This window comes from Hevea brasiliensis, chromosome 9, assembly GCF_030052815.1.
Source record: "Hevea brasiliensis isolate MT/VB/25A 57/8 chromosome 9, ASM3005281v1, whole genome shotgun sequence".
Classification (NCBI taxonomy): domain Eukaryota; kingdom Viridiplantae; phylum Streptophyta; class Magnoliopsida; order Malpighiales; family Euphorbiaceae; genus Hevea; species Hevea brasiliensis.
This window is the reverse complement of record NC_079501.1, coordinates 2,445,127-2,462,652: the sequence shown is the minus strand read 5'-3', so window position 1 is coordinate 2,462,652 and position 17,526 is coordinate 2,445,127. Positions and strand designations below refer to the sequence as shown.

General features: G+C 34.7%; 3 protein-coding genes across 3 annotated transcripts; all 3 read right to left on the bottom strand.

Moving 5' to 3' along the window:
• Positions 1-3,329: 3,329 nt before the first annotated feature.
• On the bottom strand, positions 3,330-6,251 carry LOC110644539 (uncharacterized). The gene is made up of 6 exons (XM_021797356.2): positions 5,862-6,251; positions 5,198-5,730; positions 4,817-5,009; positions 4,672-4,736; positions 4,396-4,606; positions 3,330-3,778 (listed from the first exon to the last, which is right to left on the bottom strand). Exons 1-6 carry the CDS (start codon positions 6,045-6,047, stop codon positions 3,428-3,430), a joined length of 1,539 nt encoding a protein of 512 aa, XP_021653048.2. The 5' UTR covers positions 6,048-6,251; the 3' UTR covers positions 3,330-3,427.
• Positions 6,252-9,497: 3,246 nt separating this feature from the next.
• On the bottom strand, positions 9,498-17,390 carry LOC110644553 (tRNA-specific adenosine deaminase TAD1). The gene is given in 11 exon segments (XM_021797379.2): positions 9,498-9,842; positions 10,374-10,461; positions 10,570-10,689; positions 10,774-10,850; positions 10,929-11,098; positions 15,580-15,693; positions 15,965-16,028; positions 16,031-16,101; positions 16,344-16,534; positions 16,837-16,957; positions 17,122-17,390. Coding segments are annotated over 11 exon segments (1,278 nt in total). The 5' UTR covers positions 17,273-17,390; the 3' UTR covers positions 9,498-9,731.
• On the bottom strand, positions 11,418-15,573 carry LOC110644554 (uncharacterized). The gene is made up of 2 exons (XM_021797383.2): positions 12,671-15,573; positions 11,418-12,533 (listed from the first exon to the last, which is right to left on the bottom strand). The coding sequence occupies exon 1, from the start codon at positions 14,524-14,526 to the stop codon at positions 13,765-13,767; it is 762 nt and encodes a 253-aa protein (XP_021653075.2). The 5' UTR covers positions 14,527-15,573; the 3' UTR covers positions 11,418-12,533; positions 12,671-13,764.
• Positions 17,391-17,526: the final 136 nt, after the last annotated feature.

Genomic DNA, 17,526 nt, shown 5'->3' with positions numbered 1-17,526 from the left:
TTGCTCTTCTAATTGAGCAGCTCTAGTCCTCCTACCCTGCCTCCTCGGGGCAGGTGCCTCATCCTGTGCTAACACCTCGTCGAGCACATCCGGTTGCAGTGCGATGGCGGCTCTCTCTTCCACATTTTTTCCTAAAATTCAGAAAGACAGCATTTTCCTAAAATTCAGCAGCATTAGCCCACAAAATTCAAAACTACACATTACACAACTCTATAGACTCATATTTACACAATATATGAAGAAGAAACTAGAAGCAAAGATGACAATGCAAGACGAATATGGACCCTATTTTTCCGCATGTGACTCCTAGTAGACTCTTCCCAACACTTAGACAATTTTTCCCTAAGAATCTGGAGCTTAAGCTCTGATACCACATTTGTCACAACCCAACCTATGGGCCGGACCGGCACTAGGACCTGGGCCAGCCTAAAGCCCCCGAGGCCCGTAGTAAGCCTAACTATTCACTTAACCCAACTCTAAGGCCCATTTGGGCCCAATTTCAAGAAATCAACCGGACAGAATCCGGCCATAAAGTGGACCTTTCAACGGGGAGTTTTTGACTCACCCGACCTGTAAACAAAATATAACATCAATTGGGGAGCTCAGCTCACCCTCTACATACTCATCATCATAAAAATAAATGGGAGCTCAGCTCCCTCATCTAATCCATCAATCATGTATAGAATATTTTTACAGGTCCACATAACAATTATATTACAGACCCAAATCATTTAAATATTTCTAACACATGCGGAAATTCTAGGAGTAAATAAAATTACACAAATATTGAATAACAACCTGCGAAGAAGAAAAGCAAGTAAACCACAATAAAATTCTCCTGTAGCCTGAAAAAAATATTGAACAGGAGTAAGCGTTCGACTCAGAGAGTAAAATATCAATTTTAACCATAATCTCTATAACTATCTAGAACTAGTGCACCCTGTAGAGTGAAATGCAACATCAACAACATTTTCACATCATAACATCAAAAAGGTAATTTGGAGCACTCACACACCCTGTAATATCAATCATAATATATGGGAGCTGATCCCCTATACAGCTTTCTTAAATCCAACCTGGTGCCAGCGAAGAACTCAAGCCGGACTTTCGCTTAATAAACCAAATCGGGGGTCCCAGCGAAGAACTCAAGCCGTGACTACCCCCCGAAGGATCGGGTCCCAGCGAAGAACTCAAGCCGTGACTACCCGTCCTATCCATAGTCTACACCACATCACACGCACGCCAACGCACGCACACTGCTCCAAATTACCGCAACAACATCCATGGCACTTTAACAGTTATCAATGCAACATAAATCGTGCCTAGAGTTTAACTACATAAATATATGCATATAAGTGATGCATGGGCATGCTTGAACATATAATAATATCGAAATTACAATTAAAATTAATATTTTACTCACAGACTTGACAACCGTCACTGTGGCGGTTGGGCGGAGGAAGAAGGCTGTCCCGGCTCACCTGACAATTACATTACAATTTTTAATATAAATGACTCAATACAATCAAGAAAAGACCAAATACGTCCTAAGTCGTGCCGAAAATCCGGCAGAGTCTCCCCTATACCTAGGACCTACCCAATCTGCAAAAGGGCTCAAAACACACTTCTATATTCACAATCCATATATCCACAACTCAATCACATCACACAGCCCCTCCTGGGCCCATCAAATCAGTCATCCATCACAATATGTAAAATTTCAATTTAGTCCTTATAATTAATCATTTTTGCAAAAACTGCCCAAACAAGCTCTAAAAATTCTAAAACTTTGCCCCGCTTTTGTTAGCAATATTACTAGGCTATTGCAAAAAGAATCATAATTTTTTGAGTTACCACGAATATTTTATGGATTTTTAATCCTATTTAAGCACTAGAAAATTACGAAAAAGCAAGGTTCGGGTTTACCTTTGCCGATTCCGACCTCTGGAACGCTCTCGGGATGTCTGACAATGGGGGGGTAGCCAAAACCTTGGTCCAATTCGGAGACTTTTCCAGAATGTGTCCATGCGACAGAGATTCACTGCATCAGGTCAATCGCCGAATTTCCACGACTTGAGGATACCTACACGAAGCCCACAATACGGGGGTTAGTACATAAATTTTTCAGAATTTTCTAAGCTCATTTAATGCTCGGAAAAACACTGCGAAGTTCCGTGGGACCCACCGAAAAACGGTGTTGGAAAAATTGGAAATTTATGTCGCCGCGAAGCTCTCGACTAGTGGAGCACTCTGGTACTCTCGGTTTTCTCGTGGGATTCACGGTTTGTGAGAAATCTAGCCCGAAAGTCAAAATGGGCTAAAACTTCCCGGGCAAAAATTGGACAAACCGCTCGATGGATTTCGGTGTTCTTGGTGTCTATGGAAAGCTCTCGCCGAGTAGATGATTTTAAACCCAAGACCCGGTCCAATTGGTGGTCGGATCGGCCGGATTTTGGTCGGGAAGTCCAAGCGTCGCGCAAGATCGGCGTCCTTTCGAGGCCGCTTTCTGGCTCCAGTATTGCACACCGTGGGAGGACCGAGGTGGGGCGCCGGCAAAGTGGGAAGGCAGGGGAGGCGGCGGCGCTGCAAGGGGAGGAGGGAGGAGAGTGAAAAGAGAGAGAGAAGGGAGAGGGGTCAGACGCGCGCGGGAGGAAGAATGAAGAAAAAGAAAAGGTCGGTCCGATTCGACCGGTCCGATCCGGTTCGGTTCGATTGGGCTAGTCCGATTCAGGATACAAAATTTTGAATTTTTACTCTGCCTCGGGACCGAAAACGAGGTCCAAAAATTCCGAAAAAATTTCAGAAAAATCAGAAAAATACATAGACTCCAAATATATTTTTAGTTTTGCCACGTGGTCTTTAAATAAATTTTTAAAAATCATCAAAGTTTATATTTTCGGAAAATCGAACCCGATTTTTAAAATCCGAAAAATCGAACCCGATTTTTAAAATCCGAAAAATCTCAAAAAAATTCTTAAAATTTAAATAAAATTAAAATACCAAAAATACTCATAAAATAATAAAATTTAAAATTTTGGAATGTTACATATTGACTATGCAAAAGGTTTAATTCCTATTTAAAAAATATGTATATTATTAAAACATTTCTGACTTAGGATTATTTTTAATAAAAAAAATATATATTGTATAATGCTATATTAAAATTAAAAAAAAAATTGAGAAAACTGATCCTATCTCGCTTACTGGTTCTTGCTCTTGAGAGGGGAAAATTTTAGCCTCTTCATATTTAATCATGCATCTATCCTAATATCTGGGATGAATATTAAAATAAAAAATGTTATGAAATAATTTATTTTCAAGCCTAGTAATAAAAATAATTAACTTTTAGTTTTTTATTTTTCATTTAATTTCCATCAAACTCGAATTCAAAATTTCAAATTATATCGGTACAATCTATTATTGCTGCCTAATTCCTGTTCAGGTTGTGCCAATACTCATTTTCCCACATTTCCACTTGTTTAATGGATTTAGCTTTTCTATCCAGAAAATGTCGGAGATCATAGGGAGGAGGCAATGTGCATGGATTTTTATCGCTAGGAGACATCACCATAGACTCCAACATGAACTTCCTGTAGGTGCCATTTGCTGGGCAGCCCATTGTTTCTGAACATACCTCCACTGCTTCTGCTGGTATTGTTGGTTTGTATTTCAAGAGTTTTGCATATTCGTTTAGCAGATGAAACATGTAATCATATATATAATCCATCTTCATATCCTCTTGTATGAAGTTGCTGGCAGCCTCTCCTATTGCTTGTACCTGGAAGGGAAAAAAAAAATATTATTTAGTCTTTTTATTTTAACGAAATTAACTATTTGATCCCATATTTTGAAAAATATAATATTTAATTTTTGCATTTTACTTCCATTAAATTATTTAGTTCCTTCGTAAAATTTTCAATTTATTGGATATCATTTTTATGTTTTTCTCTACTCTGAAAAATAATTTTACTTAATTATTTAGAAGTTTAAGAAAACTAATTAACTTTTTTTTAACAACTTATGCCATTTTTATTAATAGATGAAAATAAAAAAAAAATAAAGGGAAAAAGGGTGTATGTGTAAAGGAGAAAAAATATAAAGAAAGAAAAATAAAAGAGGATAGAGAAAAATAAGGAGATAAAATTAGGGTAATTTAAGTATAAAAAATAATTATAAGACGAAATAATTAATGAAGTCAAATAATATGGACTAAATAATGTGTTTTTCTAAAATATAGGGATTGATTAATTAATTTTATTAAAATAGAGGGACTACATATTAATAAATAGATTAAATAATTTAATAAAAGTAAAATATATAGATTAAATAATAATTTTTTTAAAAAAATTATTAGATGTAAGTTATAACGGGCGATGAGAAATATAAAATATGCACCTCTTGAGTGTGATTGTTGCCCCATTCTACTGCAAATTTGAGAGAGGTGCACTTGGAATTGTCCCTGATAGGCCAGTAGTGCTGCAATGGGAGCATACCTCTTATGAAGAAATCATGGTAGCGAGGCTTTACGTACAAGGTCATGGAATCACATGCTAGAATGTATTTCTCGCTCACAGACCAGGCCCATCCCTCTATATAGATCTTATATCTGCAAGTTTGTGCTTTCTTTTAAAATTAGAAAAAAAAAATTATATATATGTATTTGGGTCTTACCTGTGGGTGCATTGATCTTGTAGATTTGATTGTTTATACCCTTGTTTAGATTCACGATTCCAGTCCTGAAATAAAATCTCTCCAGTATTAACAAAGATCAAGAAAATTTTAAAAAAAAAAAATCCCAAAAATATAAAGTCCTTGCCTGAATATATAGACGAGTATTCCAGTCATTTTGGTGCGAGACATTGCATTTGAGAAGGTCTTTTCTGGTTGGAGCAACGTTTGGGTTCCCTTTCCAATAAGCGTAAGGTGTCCTATCCTTCCATTTGGTTCTCTTGTTACCTTCTTTTATGTCCTTCAACACATTTTTCCAAGGCCTAATATTGGTCTCAGCCCTACCATACATACCAATGACAATTAGCAAGTTGCATTATTATATCTCCATTTTTCAACATATTTGACTTCATAGTTGTTGTTAGTTATTGACCATCAGTGATTAATAATAATTAATTAAAAAAATTATGTTTACCAAACTTTCATAATCAATAGTTGGAAAATATTAAAAGGAATGAGGAGTCCATACCAGCCCCAAAATGACCAGTCAGGGAACACAATATCCAAACTCTGCCCATCGGCACAGTAGCGAAACAAAGGTGGTGGGCCGGTGGAATTTGGACCCTGAAAGTCCTTTGACCGGACTACAGGCCTATCATCACAATCAAACATGAGTTCTAAGTCAGGTAATCTTCCAGGATACCACCTCATAAGCTGCAATATACCCCACAAAGTAAATGCATCTCTGGTCTGAATCGACTGCTTATACTTGTCCACGTATGCCTTTCCGTCCACAATCACAAGCCTAAAATGTGCTGTCCTCCGTGCCCGTTCGATCATTTCCCTCGTGATTCCAGTGTCTCTCCAGGGCCGTAGATCTTCATGGATCCATCGGAAGTATGATGGGCAGCTAGCGTTTGATGTATTTGCGGCGGGATTGTGTTTTCTTGGGTAGTCTTTTGTACAGGTTTGCCGTGTAAGGTTTCCTGTAGTACATTTAAGTGGGAATTCTTGTTTCTCTGGGAATGATTTTTGAGAAAAAAGACTCCCAAACATTGCGTACTGAAATTTGTAAAAACATCATCAGCAGCATTAGTCATATACTAATAATGGAAGGTTAATTTGATATTTTGAAGAAGAAGAAGAAGAAGAAGAAGTAGAAGAAGAAGCAATTGGGGCTTTAGAGGACTTACAGTGTCAAAGCAACCCACAACAATCAAGGCGCCAAGAAAAAGGAGCAAAAAGAAGACTACCAAAACAGTATTTGCATTTCTCTTATTTAGTGGTTGCCAAGGTGTCCTCAGGAAATGTCTATGAAGCCCTGAGGCAAACCTGAAAGTGTAGACAGATTTCTCATTGTTCTTCTTCTTCTTCTTCATCAATGCCCTCTCTTCCTTGCAAAACCTCTAGTTTATTTCTATGGCCATCCCTGTAGTGTTGAATATAACATTTATATTAACTTTAGGTACAAGTTAATTTTATTTTTATTCATGGATTCGAGAGTCCTTAAGTCAAAGTCTACCTTGTAAATTCGAATCATAATGGAGAACACAGGAACGTGCAGTCCTGGGGCTACCTCTGCCTGTATGTATTGAAAAACTAAGGGTTCCTTCTTATATAGGTAATTAAGCACATGCAAGCAAGGTTGTTCATAATCACGATCGAAACTCTAGTTTTGTTAAAAACACGCATCCCTAATGGCTGTCCCGATTCCCGTCAAATCGGTGATTGTTGCAATTACAAGCGATGATGCTACTTTGCTTCACGGAGGAGAAACCGTCAACTCAAATTTATACATGTCTAGTAATTATTAAGATATAAAATATATATATAGTAAAATTTATTTATTAAATATATAAATATTATATATTTATATTTTAAATAAATAATACATTAAATTTAAGTAAAAATTTTTTATAAATTTTTTATCTTTTAAATAAAAACTCTTATGGTAATTGTTGTATTTTTGAGAGCATATTTTATTAAGAAAAATTGATAACAATAATATAAATCTCATATTGAGATAGCATTGGAAGATGTAAATATATCCGAAGAAAATCCAGGGACAGCATTAGCCACGGCCTCGCGGATGCATCTAAACATTTCACAAATAATAATAAATTTTAATTTAATGATATAATATACTAATTTATATTTTATTTTTGTATTTATTTCCAATTAGTGAAACATATTTTATAAAAAAATAAATTTTAAGATTAATATTTCCATTCAAATTCTGCAAAATGAAAAAAAAAATTCCCACTGATATACAAAATCAATAGAAAAGACAAGGCAATAAATCTTGCGAGATTGTTGCGTTATTGCTTGGCCTGTCAAATTAGAGCATGCAAGACATTGTCCCTCAACCTCAAGTCAACTCCTAAACGTATACGTATAAAATTAATTAATGCTGAGGAAAATTCTTATCTACGAGAGCGCTTCACTTTATTTATAAATTAATCAAATTTATTTATTAATAAAATATTATAAATTAAATAAAATTATTTAAAATAAATCAAAATTATAAATAAAAATATTATATTTATAATTTATTTATTTATTTATTTTAAAATTATTTTTTAACTAAATAAAAAATTATATTATCTTAATAATTTTTAAAATATTAATATTATTTTCATTTTAACAATTATAATACTTAATTATATATTATTTTTAATAATTTCAATAAATTAAATTATTTTTAAACACCTTTTAACTAAACACTTAAACTATTTAAAATTATTTTTCAATAATTTTATTAAATAATTAATTGCTTTTCTTGATTTAACACAAATTAAAAAATATATTTTAAATAAAAAGTAAATAATCAAATTAAATAATGCATTATAAATCCAAGATATAAATACATAAGATTATATATTTGATAAGTAAATTTTAACATATGTAAAAAAAAAAACTTATTCTTAATTATTTAGATTTTAAATTTGCCTATACTCATTTTCCCACATCTCTACTTGCCTTACTGATAAAGCATTTCTATCCAAAAATCCTGCCAGAGCCGCAGGATATGTCACATGGACGAGACATAGTGCATGGAATTATATCGCTAGGAGACGCCACCATAGACTCGTTCATCAACTTCCCATGGTTAACATTTGCTGCACACGCCATTGATTCTGATTCCTGAACATAGCTCCACAGCACCTGGAGTTATTTCAACAGTTCTGCATATATTCGTTTAGTAGATGATACATGCAAAGCTTAGGAGAAGTGTGTAAATCAGATTTAAATAAGAAAAATTTCCAGTATCATATAATTGTTTCAAGATATATCATAAATCTAGTATTGTTTAATAGAATAATTTTTGGTTAGTAATTTTGGTCATAAATTTAAAATTCTTTAAAAATTGGGGAAAAGATGAGTGTCTAATAAAAATCATAAATGATGATGGGCCATTATTTAATTAACCGAGTAGAGATAGAGTCTATAATAGACTCATTGATAAACTAAGGATCTCAGATTCAAGTGCTTAATACCAAAGTGGCATTAGGTTATTTTAAGTGGAAATTTTTATTAATTATAATTTTATATTTTTAATTGTAAAATTTATTTTATTAATAATTATTATTGAATGAATTAATAAATTTTAATTTAATAATAATAAGAAGATGAACACTATTTCCTATTCTTAATAAAAATAAATAAATAAATAAAATATATAAAATATATATATATATATATATATATATATAAATGAAAGAAAAATAAATGGAAAGAAGCAGATGAAAAGTGATTACCAGCCCCAAATTGATCAATCCGGCTCCGTGCAGTATCCGAACTCCGGTGGTGGGCCAGCATTTGGGCCGCCAAAGTCCTCCAATGGACAAATCAGCCAATCTTCCAGGTACTCGTTTTTGCCTCTTAATTTTTTTAATGTCCAATTTTATTATTTTTAAATTTTTAATTTAACTTAATTAAATATTTTGACTTAAATTCAAATTTAAAGTAAGTGGTATTCACACAATATTTTTGGGCGTGATTTTTTTAAAATTTTTTTTATATTAATTAATTAGTTAAAACAAGAGTTAATTACTTTAAAATTCTTTAAAATTTTATTTAATTAAAAAAATCTTAATTAAAAATATTCTTTTTTTAACAAAAATTAAAATAATAATTACTTTAAGATCCATTAAAATTTTGATAATTACAAATAAGCTCCTAATTAAAAATAAAATAAATTATAATTTAATTTCTAAAATTTTGCAAAACATACATATTAATAATTATACTTTTAAAATACACCTATTTAATTCTTAAAATTTAATAAATGATTACCCGAATTATTTTAAAATTTTTAATCATTAAAATTTTTAATTTTCTCATCAAGCTCTTTAATAGATTTATTAAAATATTAATAATTAAATAGATAAATTTTAAAAATATAAAAATTAATTTATAAATTTTATTAAATCTCAAAAAATAAATTGTAATTTATTCATAAAATATTTTTTACTAACAAAAAATTAAAATATATTTAATTAAATAAAATATTTAAATTATTTTTTAATAAAATTAAAATATTAAAATAATACATTAAAAAATAATTATATATTTTTGGTTTGGAACGCCGTACTGGATCAGGGAGTGGCAAATTTAAGCTTAGATTTAGGTAAATTGAACGAAAATTTTAAATGTTAATAAAGTTGAACATCAACAAAAAGTTGAGAGCAAAAATAAGTTACAGACTTTTGCTCGTGTTCCCTTTAAATTTTGAAAAATAAGAAGGCTGCTTGCTCGTATTCCCTTAAAAAAAAAAAAATGACACTTCATATGGACCTTACAGACACTTTTAGACTCCAATTTGCCACTTTCGAACCTGAAGGGTTTCAGTGTGCAACAATTTATTGCCGGTGAATCGTGGCCGCATTAAGGCTTTGATAAGTACATGTGTTGTAGTTGTGAAAGAGGTAATAATAAAATCTGCTAGGACCATACTCACTCAGTTCATAATTCAATACAATCAACCGCTAACTATAAGTCTAATGGTTGACACATGGTGATGTTTTATAGAAAACATCCAAAGTTGAATATCACATACCTTGCTACCTCAAAATGGAGAAGGCCTCCAAGTTCAATGGTTTCAATGGCCAATTGTTAAAAGGTGGTTTTCCTCTAAAAGTTTTTGAAGTTAAACTGTATGCCTCAACATCATTCTGCAAGGAAATTTGCCAAATTATATTAGTAAAAGAACTTCATATTTGCTCACAATTAGCACCAAGTCATTGCCCCATGGATTGTAAAGAAAAAGCTAGAAAATTAAAATTTTCCATCACGCATGCATCCCCAAAAATATGCTGCCCAAAAGCCTTCCAGCAGTGAGCTGAAGAGAAGGTGATGCCATCAACCATATCATTATATTGCATACTGCAAAGGGAACAACTAAAATATTGTACCATATTTTTCGCACAAGAAACTAAATTCAGCAATTTTTTTTTCCAATTAGATGACCACATTATATTGCCTGATAATTTAAAACAATTAGGTGATAGAGACTCTCCATAGTCATCTAATGTGAATGAAGAACTTATGCATATATGAAGTAACAACCTGAATTATTTAGCACATTAGATAATAACATTAAGAAGGTAGGTGAAGGCTAGGAAATAGATAATTCAAATTCCTTAATTTATCTTCTCATTCAAATCATGAAAGAGTCCATCAGTAATATGCAAGAAAAATATAACCTTGAGTTCTCGATAAGAAATCCCTTTAGTTGGGCTTTTATGTTGCAAGTCCCGCCTTAGTGTCAAGAAAATCTCCAATAATCGCTTTCTGAAACCAAAAGAGAGATTATTTTATGATAATAATGATTAGAAGAAAAGAGTGAATGAGTTGCAAGTGCCACAGATGAAATTTCTTGGAGCATACTTGTCAGCTTACTTGCACAGAGATGACTCCGTAGATGGAGAAAGTGCTCCTTTAGCAGAGGTCCCTTGTTTTCTTCCCGTGGTCCCAAGAACAACTTCATGCAAACCATACTTATTCCAACATATGGAATACCTATGGATAAAAGCATACAGAATGCTGTAACAAGAGAACAGTAACAAAATACTTATGCAATGAGAACAGCACAAATTGATATACCCGCATGTTAAAGTGACTATAGCAGTATCAGCATGCTGAAATTCTTTGGGTGGTACAGGAGCTGTACAAAAAAGTGGCTGCAAGTGGCATTAAAGAAAAAAAATCAAAATCTTGCTCAATTCCATATTATTGAAGATACTACTGACTTCACAGACCTTGTTTATTTGAAAGGGAACAGTCAAATTATTTGACAATGGTAAGATTCGATCATACAAAGATCTTTGCAAGTGGTTCTCCAATGGAATATGTTGAAAAACGCTAGGCGACTGTCCAACAGTGATCGTAGAAAGATAAACAGGTTGAAGAAAGTAGGAAAGCAGAGATCCTGAAATAACAGAATAGAAACCCATTATTAAATTAATGCAAATATAGTTCCTATTAATTTCAGAGTATATTTAGTGAAGTCAAAATGACAGCCAAAATGCCGCTTGTAATGCATGTCTATGCAAGCTTAGCACAAGCAAAATAAAATCAGCAAATGCCATGCGAAGATGGAATATGCACATAAAGTCTATGCAAAGTAACAGATCTGAATCAATCTCAGGGAAGGAAATTGAAACAGAATTTTCAAAGAACTTAAGAGAAACAGTGAGATTGGGTGAGAAAAGAATAGAACAAGATCAGAAGAGAAAAGAGTTTAGAGATGAGAGAAAGTATCATTGAATATCATTCTTTGAATGAGTTGATACAGGTATGACTTCTTCCTTTTATACACAGCAGTAACTGCTTCCTAACAACTCCTTAATACTCTCCAGACAACCAGAACTATCTCTAACTACTTGAGGCCTTTCCCTCCAAAAGTTGTTACAGAAGTTTCCCTCCAATTCTAACCAGTCTACCCCTGCCACTATTTATTCTTTTTCCTTCTTCTATAATATGTAACAATACACTCTCCAAGAGAATCTTCTTGTCCCCAAGAAGATGAAAATTCTGGAAATTGAGCCAAAAGAAAAAATTGATCTTCCCAAGTTGCTTCTTCAGCTGGAAGATGAAGCCACTTAATAAGGCCTTGGAGAATCTTTTGATTGTCCCAGGTCACCATTCTAGTCCTCAACACTTTCTCAGGGGCTATGAGTACTGTATCATCCTAAAAAATTGGCAGGTCCTGTACTACTACTGCATCATTGCCCACTTTCCTTTTTAGTAAGGAAACATGAAAAACAGGATGGATGGAGGCATTGTCAGGCAATTTCAGCTTGCAAGCTACTGCTCCAATCTTTGCCACAAACTGATATAGGCCAAAAAATCTTGCTGACAGCTTAAAATTCTCCTTATGGCCAAGGAAGTTTGCCTGAAAGGCTACAACTTGAGATATACCCAATCCCCAACTTCAAATTCCCTCTCAGATCTCCCCTTATTAGCATATTGTTTCATCCCGTTCTAGGCCAGCACTAAATTCTCTCTAATGAGCTGAGACAACTGCTACCTTTCTTGCAAAAACTCTACAACAGAACCCACTGACACTTCATTTGTTGGAAACATGGCCAAAGAAGCAGGCTGGCAGCCATATAAAGCTTGGAAAGGGGACATTTTCAACCCACTGTGGTGGCTAGTATTATACCACCACTCAGCTAGAGAAAGCCACTTGCACCAAGAAGATGATTTCTCAAAACACAAACACCTTAGATACCCTTCCAAACTTTGATTCAACCTCTCACTTTGACCATCTGTCTGAGGGTGCTAGGCAGTAGAATAAAGAGAGGGTACACCCAAGCACTTTGAACAGCTCCTTCCAAAAAGAGTTGGTAAAAATGTTGTCCCTGTCAGATATAATTATAAAAGGAAGACCACGCAACTTGAAGATGGTATCCAAGAAAAGATGAGCAACAGTAATTGCAGAAAATGGGTGCTGCAATGCCAAAAAATGAGCATACTTGGTGAATCTACAGATAATTACCAAAATTATATCTTTGCCTTTTGACTTGGGAAGCTGCTCCACAAAATCCATTGTAATATGCTGCCATGCTTGTGATGGCTTAGGGAGTGGTTGTAGCAATCCTGGAGAAGCACAATGCTCTACTTTACACCTTGCACACACATCACAACTTCTAACCCAATCCATCACACTCTTCATCATTCCAGGCCAATGAAAGTGCCTATGCAGCCTGACATAGGTCCCATTAATTCCTGAATGCCCTCCTAAACAGGAATTATAAGACAAGGCTAACAAATGATTCCTGAGGGTGCATGTGCTGCCAATATACAATTTGCCTTTGTAAAAGAGCAACCCATCTTTATATGAATACCCAGGATGAGCTATCTCAGCAATAGAGCAGCAGGGATCAATAGAATTGCATGATTATGTGACCTGAAAGGAGGTAAAGACTTGGGATCTTTAAATACCCCTTTATACTTATGTAATAACAACTGCAAATCTAGAGAAGAGGCTGCTGAAGACAGAAAAGAATATCCAGCACTACCTGTTCCTTGCTCCAATTGAATACAAAATAATGGAGTCTGAAAATCCTCTCCACTCTTATGCATTAACTGGTTATAGCTAAGACAGTGTAGCACCTTAGACTTAATGGCCACATCCCCAATACCCTTCAATGAAATAGGCTTTCCCTCATATTGGAAACTGATTGTAGAATGCTGGAAGTCAAAAAAAATGGGATTGAAAGTCTTTAACCAATCCACTCCTAATATAATATCAAAAGTACCCAATTCCAACAACCTGAAGTCAAAATTAAAGCAATATTGCTGAATTTTCCTGCTAAAAGCTGAACAAACATCAGTACTGAACACTTTCCTTCCATCAACTACTGTTACTGCAATTGCAGGTCCCTCCACTATAGGCAACTTCAGTTACCTTGCCACTTTTGCATCCAAGAAACTATGAATACTACCACTGTCCACTAATATCAACAATTCCCTATTTTTATGCTTCCCAATTACTCTTATAGTGTCAATCCCACTGCTGCCCTCTATAGCATGCACTGACAAAGTAACTTCTTCAGAAACAGCAGGTACTTCCCCTTCTGTAACATCATGCTAAACTTCCTCTCCCTCATCAATTTCCTGGTTCTGTATCTGAAATACTGAGGCATCATTCTCTTGTAATTGCAGGGCCATCAGAGTTTTCTGCTTACATTGATGGCCAGGAAAGAATTTCTTTCCACACTTGAAACAGGATCTGGGTGATCTAATAGTATTGTGGGTAACAAGCATATTGGAAGAGACTTTATTAATTGGCTGATTAACAGAAGACTGACCCATAGAAATGGAAGGTTTTTTAACCGAATTAATTGGTTTAGCAATGGAAGATTGCTCCCAATTTGAGGCTTTGGGCTCCAAGAAATAAGGTGACTGAGAAGAAGTGTTTTTTGGGACAAAAGTAGAAGAATAAGAAGGTCTGAAATTATTCTGGTGAGGTCTTGTAACAGAATTAACTTTCTTGCTGCAACTCAAGAGTTGTTCTTGGTATTTTGCAATTTCAAAATCATGGAAAAGAGTAGTTGGTTTCATCATCCTGACCATAGGTCTTATATCATCTCTTAACCCACCAACAAAGGCTGACAGAAAATAAGCTTCCCCCAAATTAGGCATTACCCTCTCTAACCTAATTCTTCGATCCTCAAATTTATCTTGATACTCTTCCACAGTTCCTTCTTGCCTCATCTTCATGATTTCTTCCACTACATCTTCTAACCCATCCTCTCCAAACCTCCTACAAAGATCTTTCTCAAAATCCTTCCAAGAGTGAGAACCTTCCCCCAATATCCAATTGTGATAACAAGCATCAGCCCTATCCATTAGAAACAAACTAGCAATGCCAACCCATTGCTATTTAGGAACACCATACACCTCAAAGTACTTAACACATTTCCTTACCCAAGCCCTAGGTTCTTTCCCTTCAAAAGTAATCAATTCAATTTTTGACAACATTTGGGACATACCTTCAAAATTAATTGCAGATCCATTACTGTTGCTACCTCCTCCTTGCTGTTGATTGACTCTTCCCCCTGGATTAGGAAGAATTCCTTTGCCCCCAAGAGTCGCTGCAGAAGTTTCAACCTCATCATTCCTTCCTGGACCAACCTGAGGCATGGAATCACCAAAAATAGATCGCAATTCTTCCCTGATCATATTGCAAGTCTCAATTGCTTGCTGTAAAGCATTCTGCTTCATCTCCTCCCTCAATTCCTCTTTATCCTTCCTCAACTCATTCTGTACAGCCCTAATTACTTCTTCCAATTCAGAGAATCTAGAATCTTGAGCAATTACCCTAGATCTAGTCATTTTCAATGCCACAGATCCAAAATTGAAGCTGTTCCCACACGTAACTCAGCTTTGATACCAATTGTAAAGTAACAGGTCTGAATCAATCTTAGGGAAGGAAATTGAAACAGAATTCTCAAAGAACTTAAGAGAAATAGTGAGATTGGGTGTGAAAAGAATAGAACAAGATGAGAAGAGAAAAGAGTTTAGAGATGAGAGAAAGTATTATTCAATATCATTCTTTGAATGAGTTGATACAGGTATGACTTCTTCCTTTTATACACAGCAGTAACTGCTTCCTAACAACTCCTTAATACTCTCCAGACAATCAGAACTACCTCTAACTACTTGAGGCCTTTCCCTCCAAAAGTTGTTACAGGAGTTTCCCTCTACTGCAGCCACTATTTATTCTTTTTCCTTCTTCTATAATATGTAAGAAGTTGTCCATGATTGTCTCCATTTCAGTAACTTGACTATGCCATTGTATAATAAGCACGTCTTATTTATCTTATAACAAATTAGAATATATTATTTGTCTTAGAACAAAGAAAAATCTATTTTGAGTAGTATCTACAGTAAATAATTAACCTTGAACTCCAAGAACATTCCAACGAGTGATCTTGTCAGAGCAGCTAACTGACATTGTTGTGTCACCACGACCAGGCTTCCGTTGAACCATGCCACTGAGTTGTGAACCATTACCTGAAATGTACACACTAATAGTAAAAAATTTTGAAGATTGATGATTTTAAGACCAATAGAATAAAAATGTAGTGGCCAAAATAGCAAGTGATAAATAATAAGAATAAATTAGTAAGTAGGCCTAGCAAAAAAGGAAGGAAGGAGGAAAACTTCCTGGTTAGGCCCAGTATTCAACATATAATGAACTAAACTAAAGCTACAGAAGAAGTAAAATTATTTAGGAGGGAGGAAAACTGGGAAAGGAGGTGAAATCCATTTAAGATCCTTGTACCATTATTCTCTTCTGGAGCCCCTAAAAGCTCATTTATGGAACCATTAAGCTTGCCTAGAGAGAAAATGGTGAATCCTCTTCTCTTTGGAAGGTGTTTCTCATAGACAATAAGGGTGAATGCACAGAAGCATCTCCACCTATAAAAAGCAATTAAATGATAATAAGGTCACAAACATTGTACATATGACAATATGGACTTTTCTTAGTTAGACCCGGTCCATAATGAGTATAGTGAGACCTATTAAATACATTGGGAGTCCCACATATTTGTCTATGATAGATCCGGTCTAAGCAAGAATTTCCCAATAAGTAAATCTAATTAATGCAGACAGGATTCATTTACTTTTAAATAAAACAGAGGAATATCATGAAGAATTACATGGCAACTGCGATATGTACAGATGTAATTGCCAACCCTCTCTCAGTTTGAAGTTTCCTTGATTAGAACCATCTTGTTCCAAATGGAAAAGGCAGTTTGTGACATCATCACTTTGCAATTGTCTGCTCCCACTATCATTTCCATGCTTATTTAAAATACTGGAGAGACGTTGAATCTCTGAATAGAAGAACCTAGTTTAATTTCAAAACACATGCACATACAAGCAGTTAGAGCGGAGGCAATAATAGTTTTATCAAAAACCTTGAAAGGCTACTCAATTCCAACAATGAAACACAATCAAGCAAAGACATCAGGCTGCCACCGCCAGTAAATTAAGCATGTGACAGACATATGCTAAATCAAATACATGGCGGGATATATATATACAAGTCATGAAGCATTGAAGATACCAACAAGCAAAACAAAGTATTCACTTCATATAATACAATGTTCTGCAACAAAATAGATAAACAAAAAAGAAAGGATTTTTAACCTCATTAAAGCTCTTCGAGCAATAATCTCAGCGTGTGAATCATTAACAATGTCACCCTGCGTGCTCAAGTGCGAGCGCCCAATACATTTTGTCCCCGTTCCTAAGGAAACAACTTCTAAATCTGAAATGGAAGCAACAGTAATCAAATTTATACCTTTACAACACTTGGTATTTGAGCATTTGGACACAATACATTGGTACACACCAAATTTCGAATTATATGAAGGCAAAAGCTCCAACGAAGTAAGGAAAAGAGAGGAATTAGTTTAGGGCATAGTTAGATACCTTGAGAAGGAGAGGAAATGAGAAACGAAGCCAAGACAGTGACTTCGCGCCCCTGAGGCTTTCCTTTCTTAGGAAGAGAGTTGTATAGCGAAATCACCTTTTCTGATACCTTCTCTCCCCAACCTTTCTCTGCGGAACAACTCGAATCCATCGCTGCAATTCAAGAAATTACCAGTGAAACGGCGCTTCGGAGATGGGACTCCATCCTCCCTTCAGTTGGCCCTTTTCCTTTCTTTTCCTGAAACGACGTCGCTTCATTAAACGTCACCGTTTTAACTTATTTTCTTTATTGGGGTTGGGAATGGAATTTCAACTCTCGTTAATAAATAATGATGGCTTATTAGTGATCATAATAGAGGGAAGCTGGCAAAAATGGAATCATGTGGGTATTGTTAAAGCATAGTC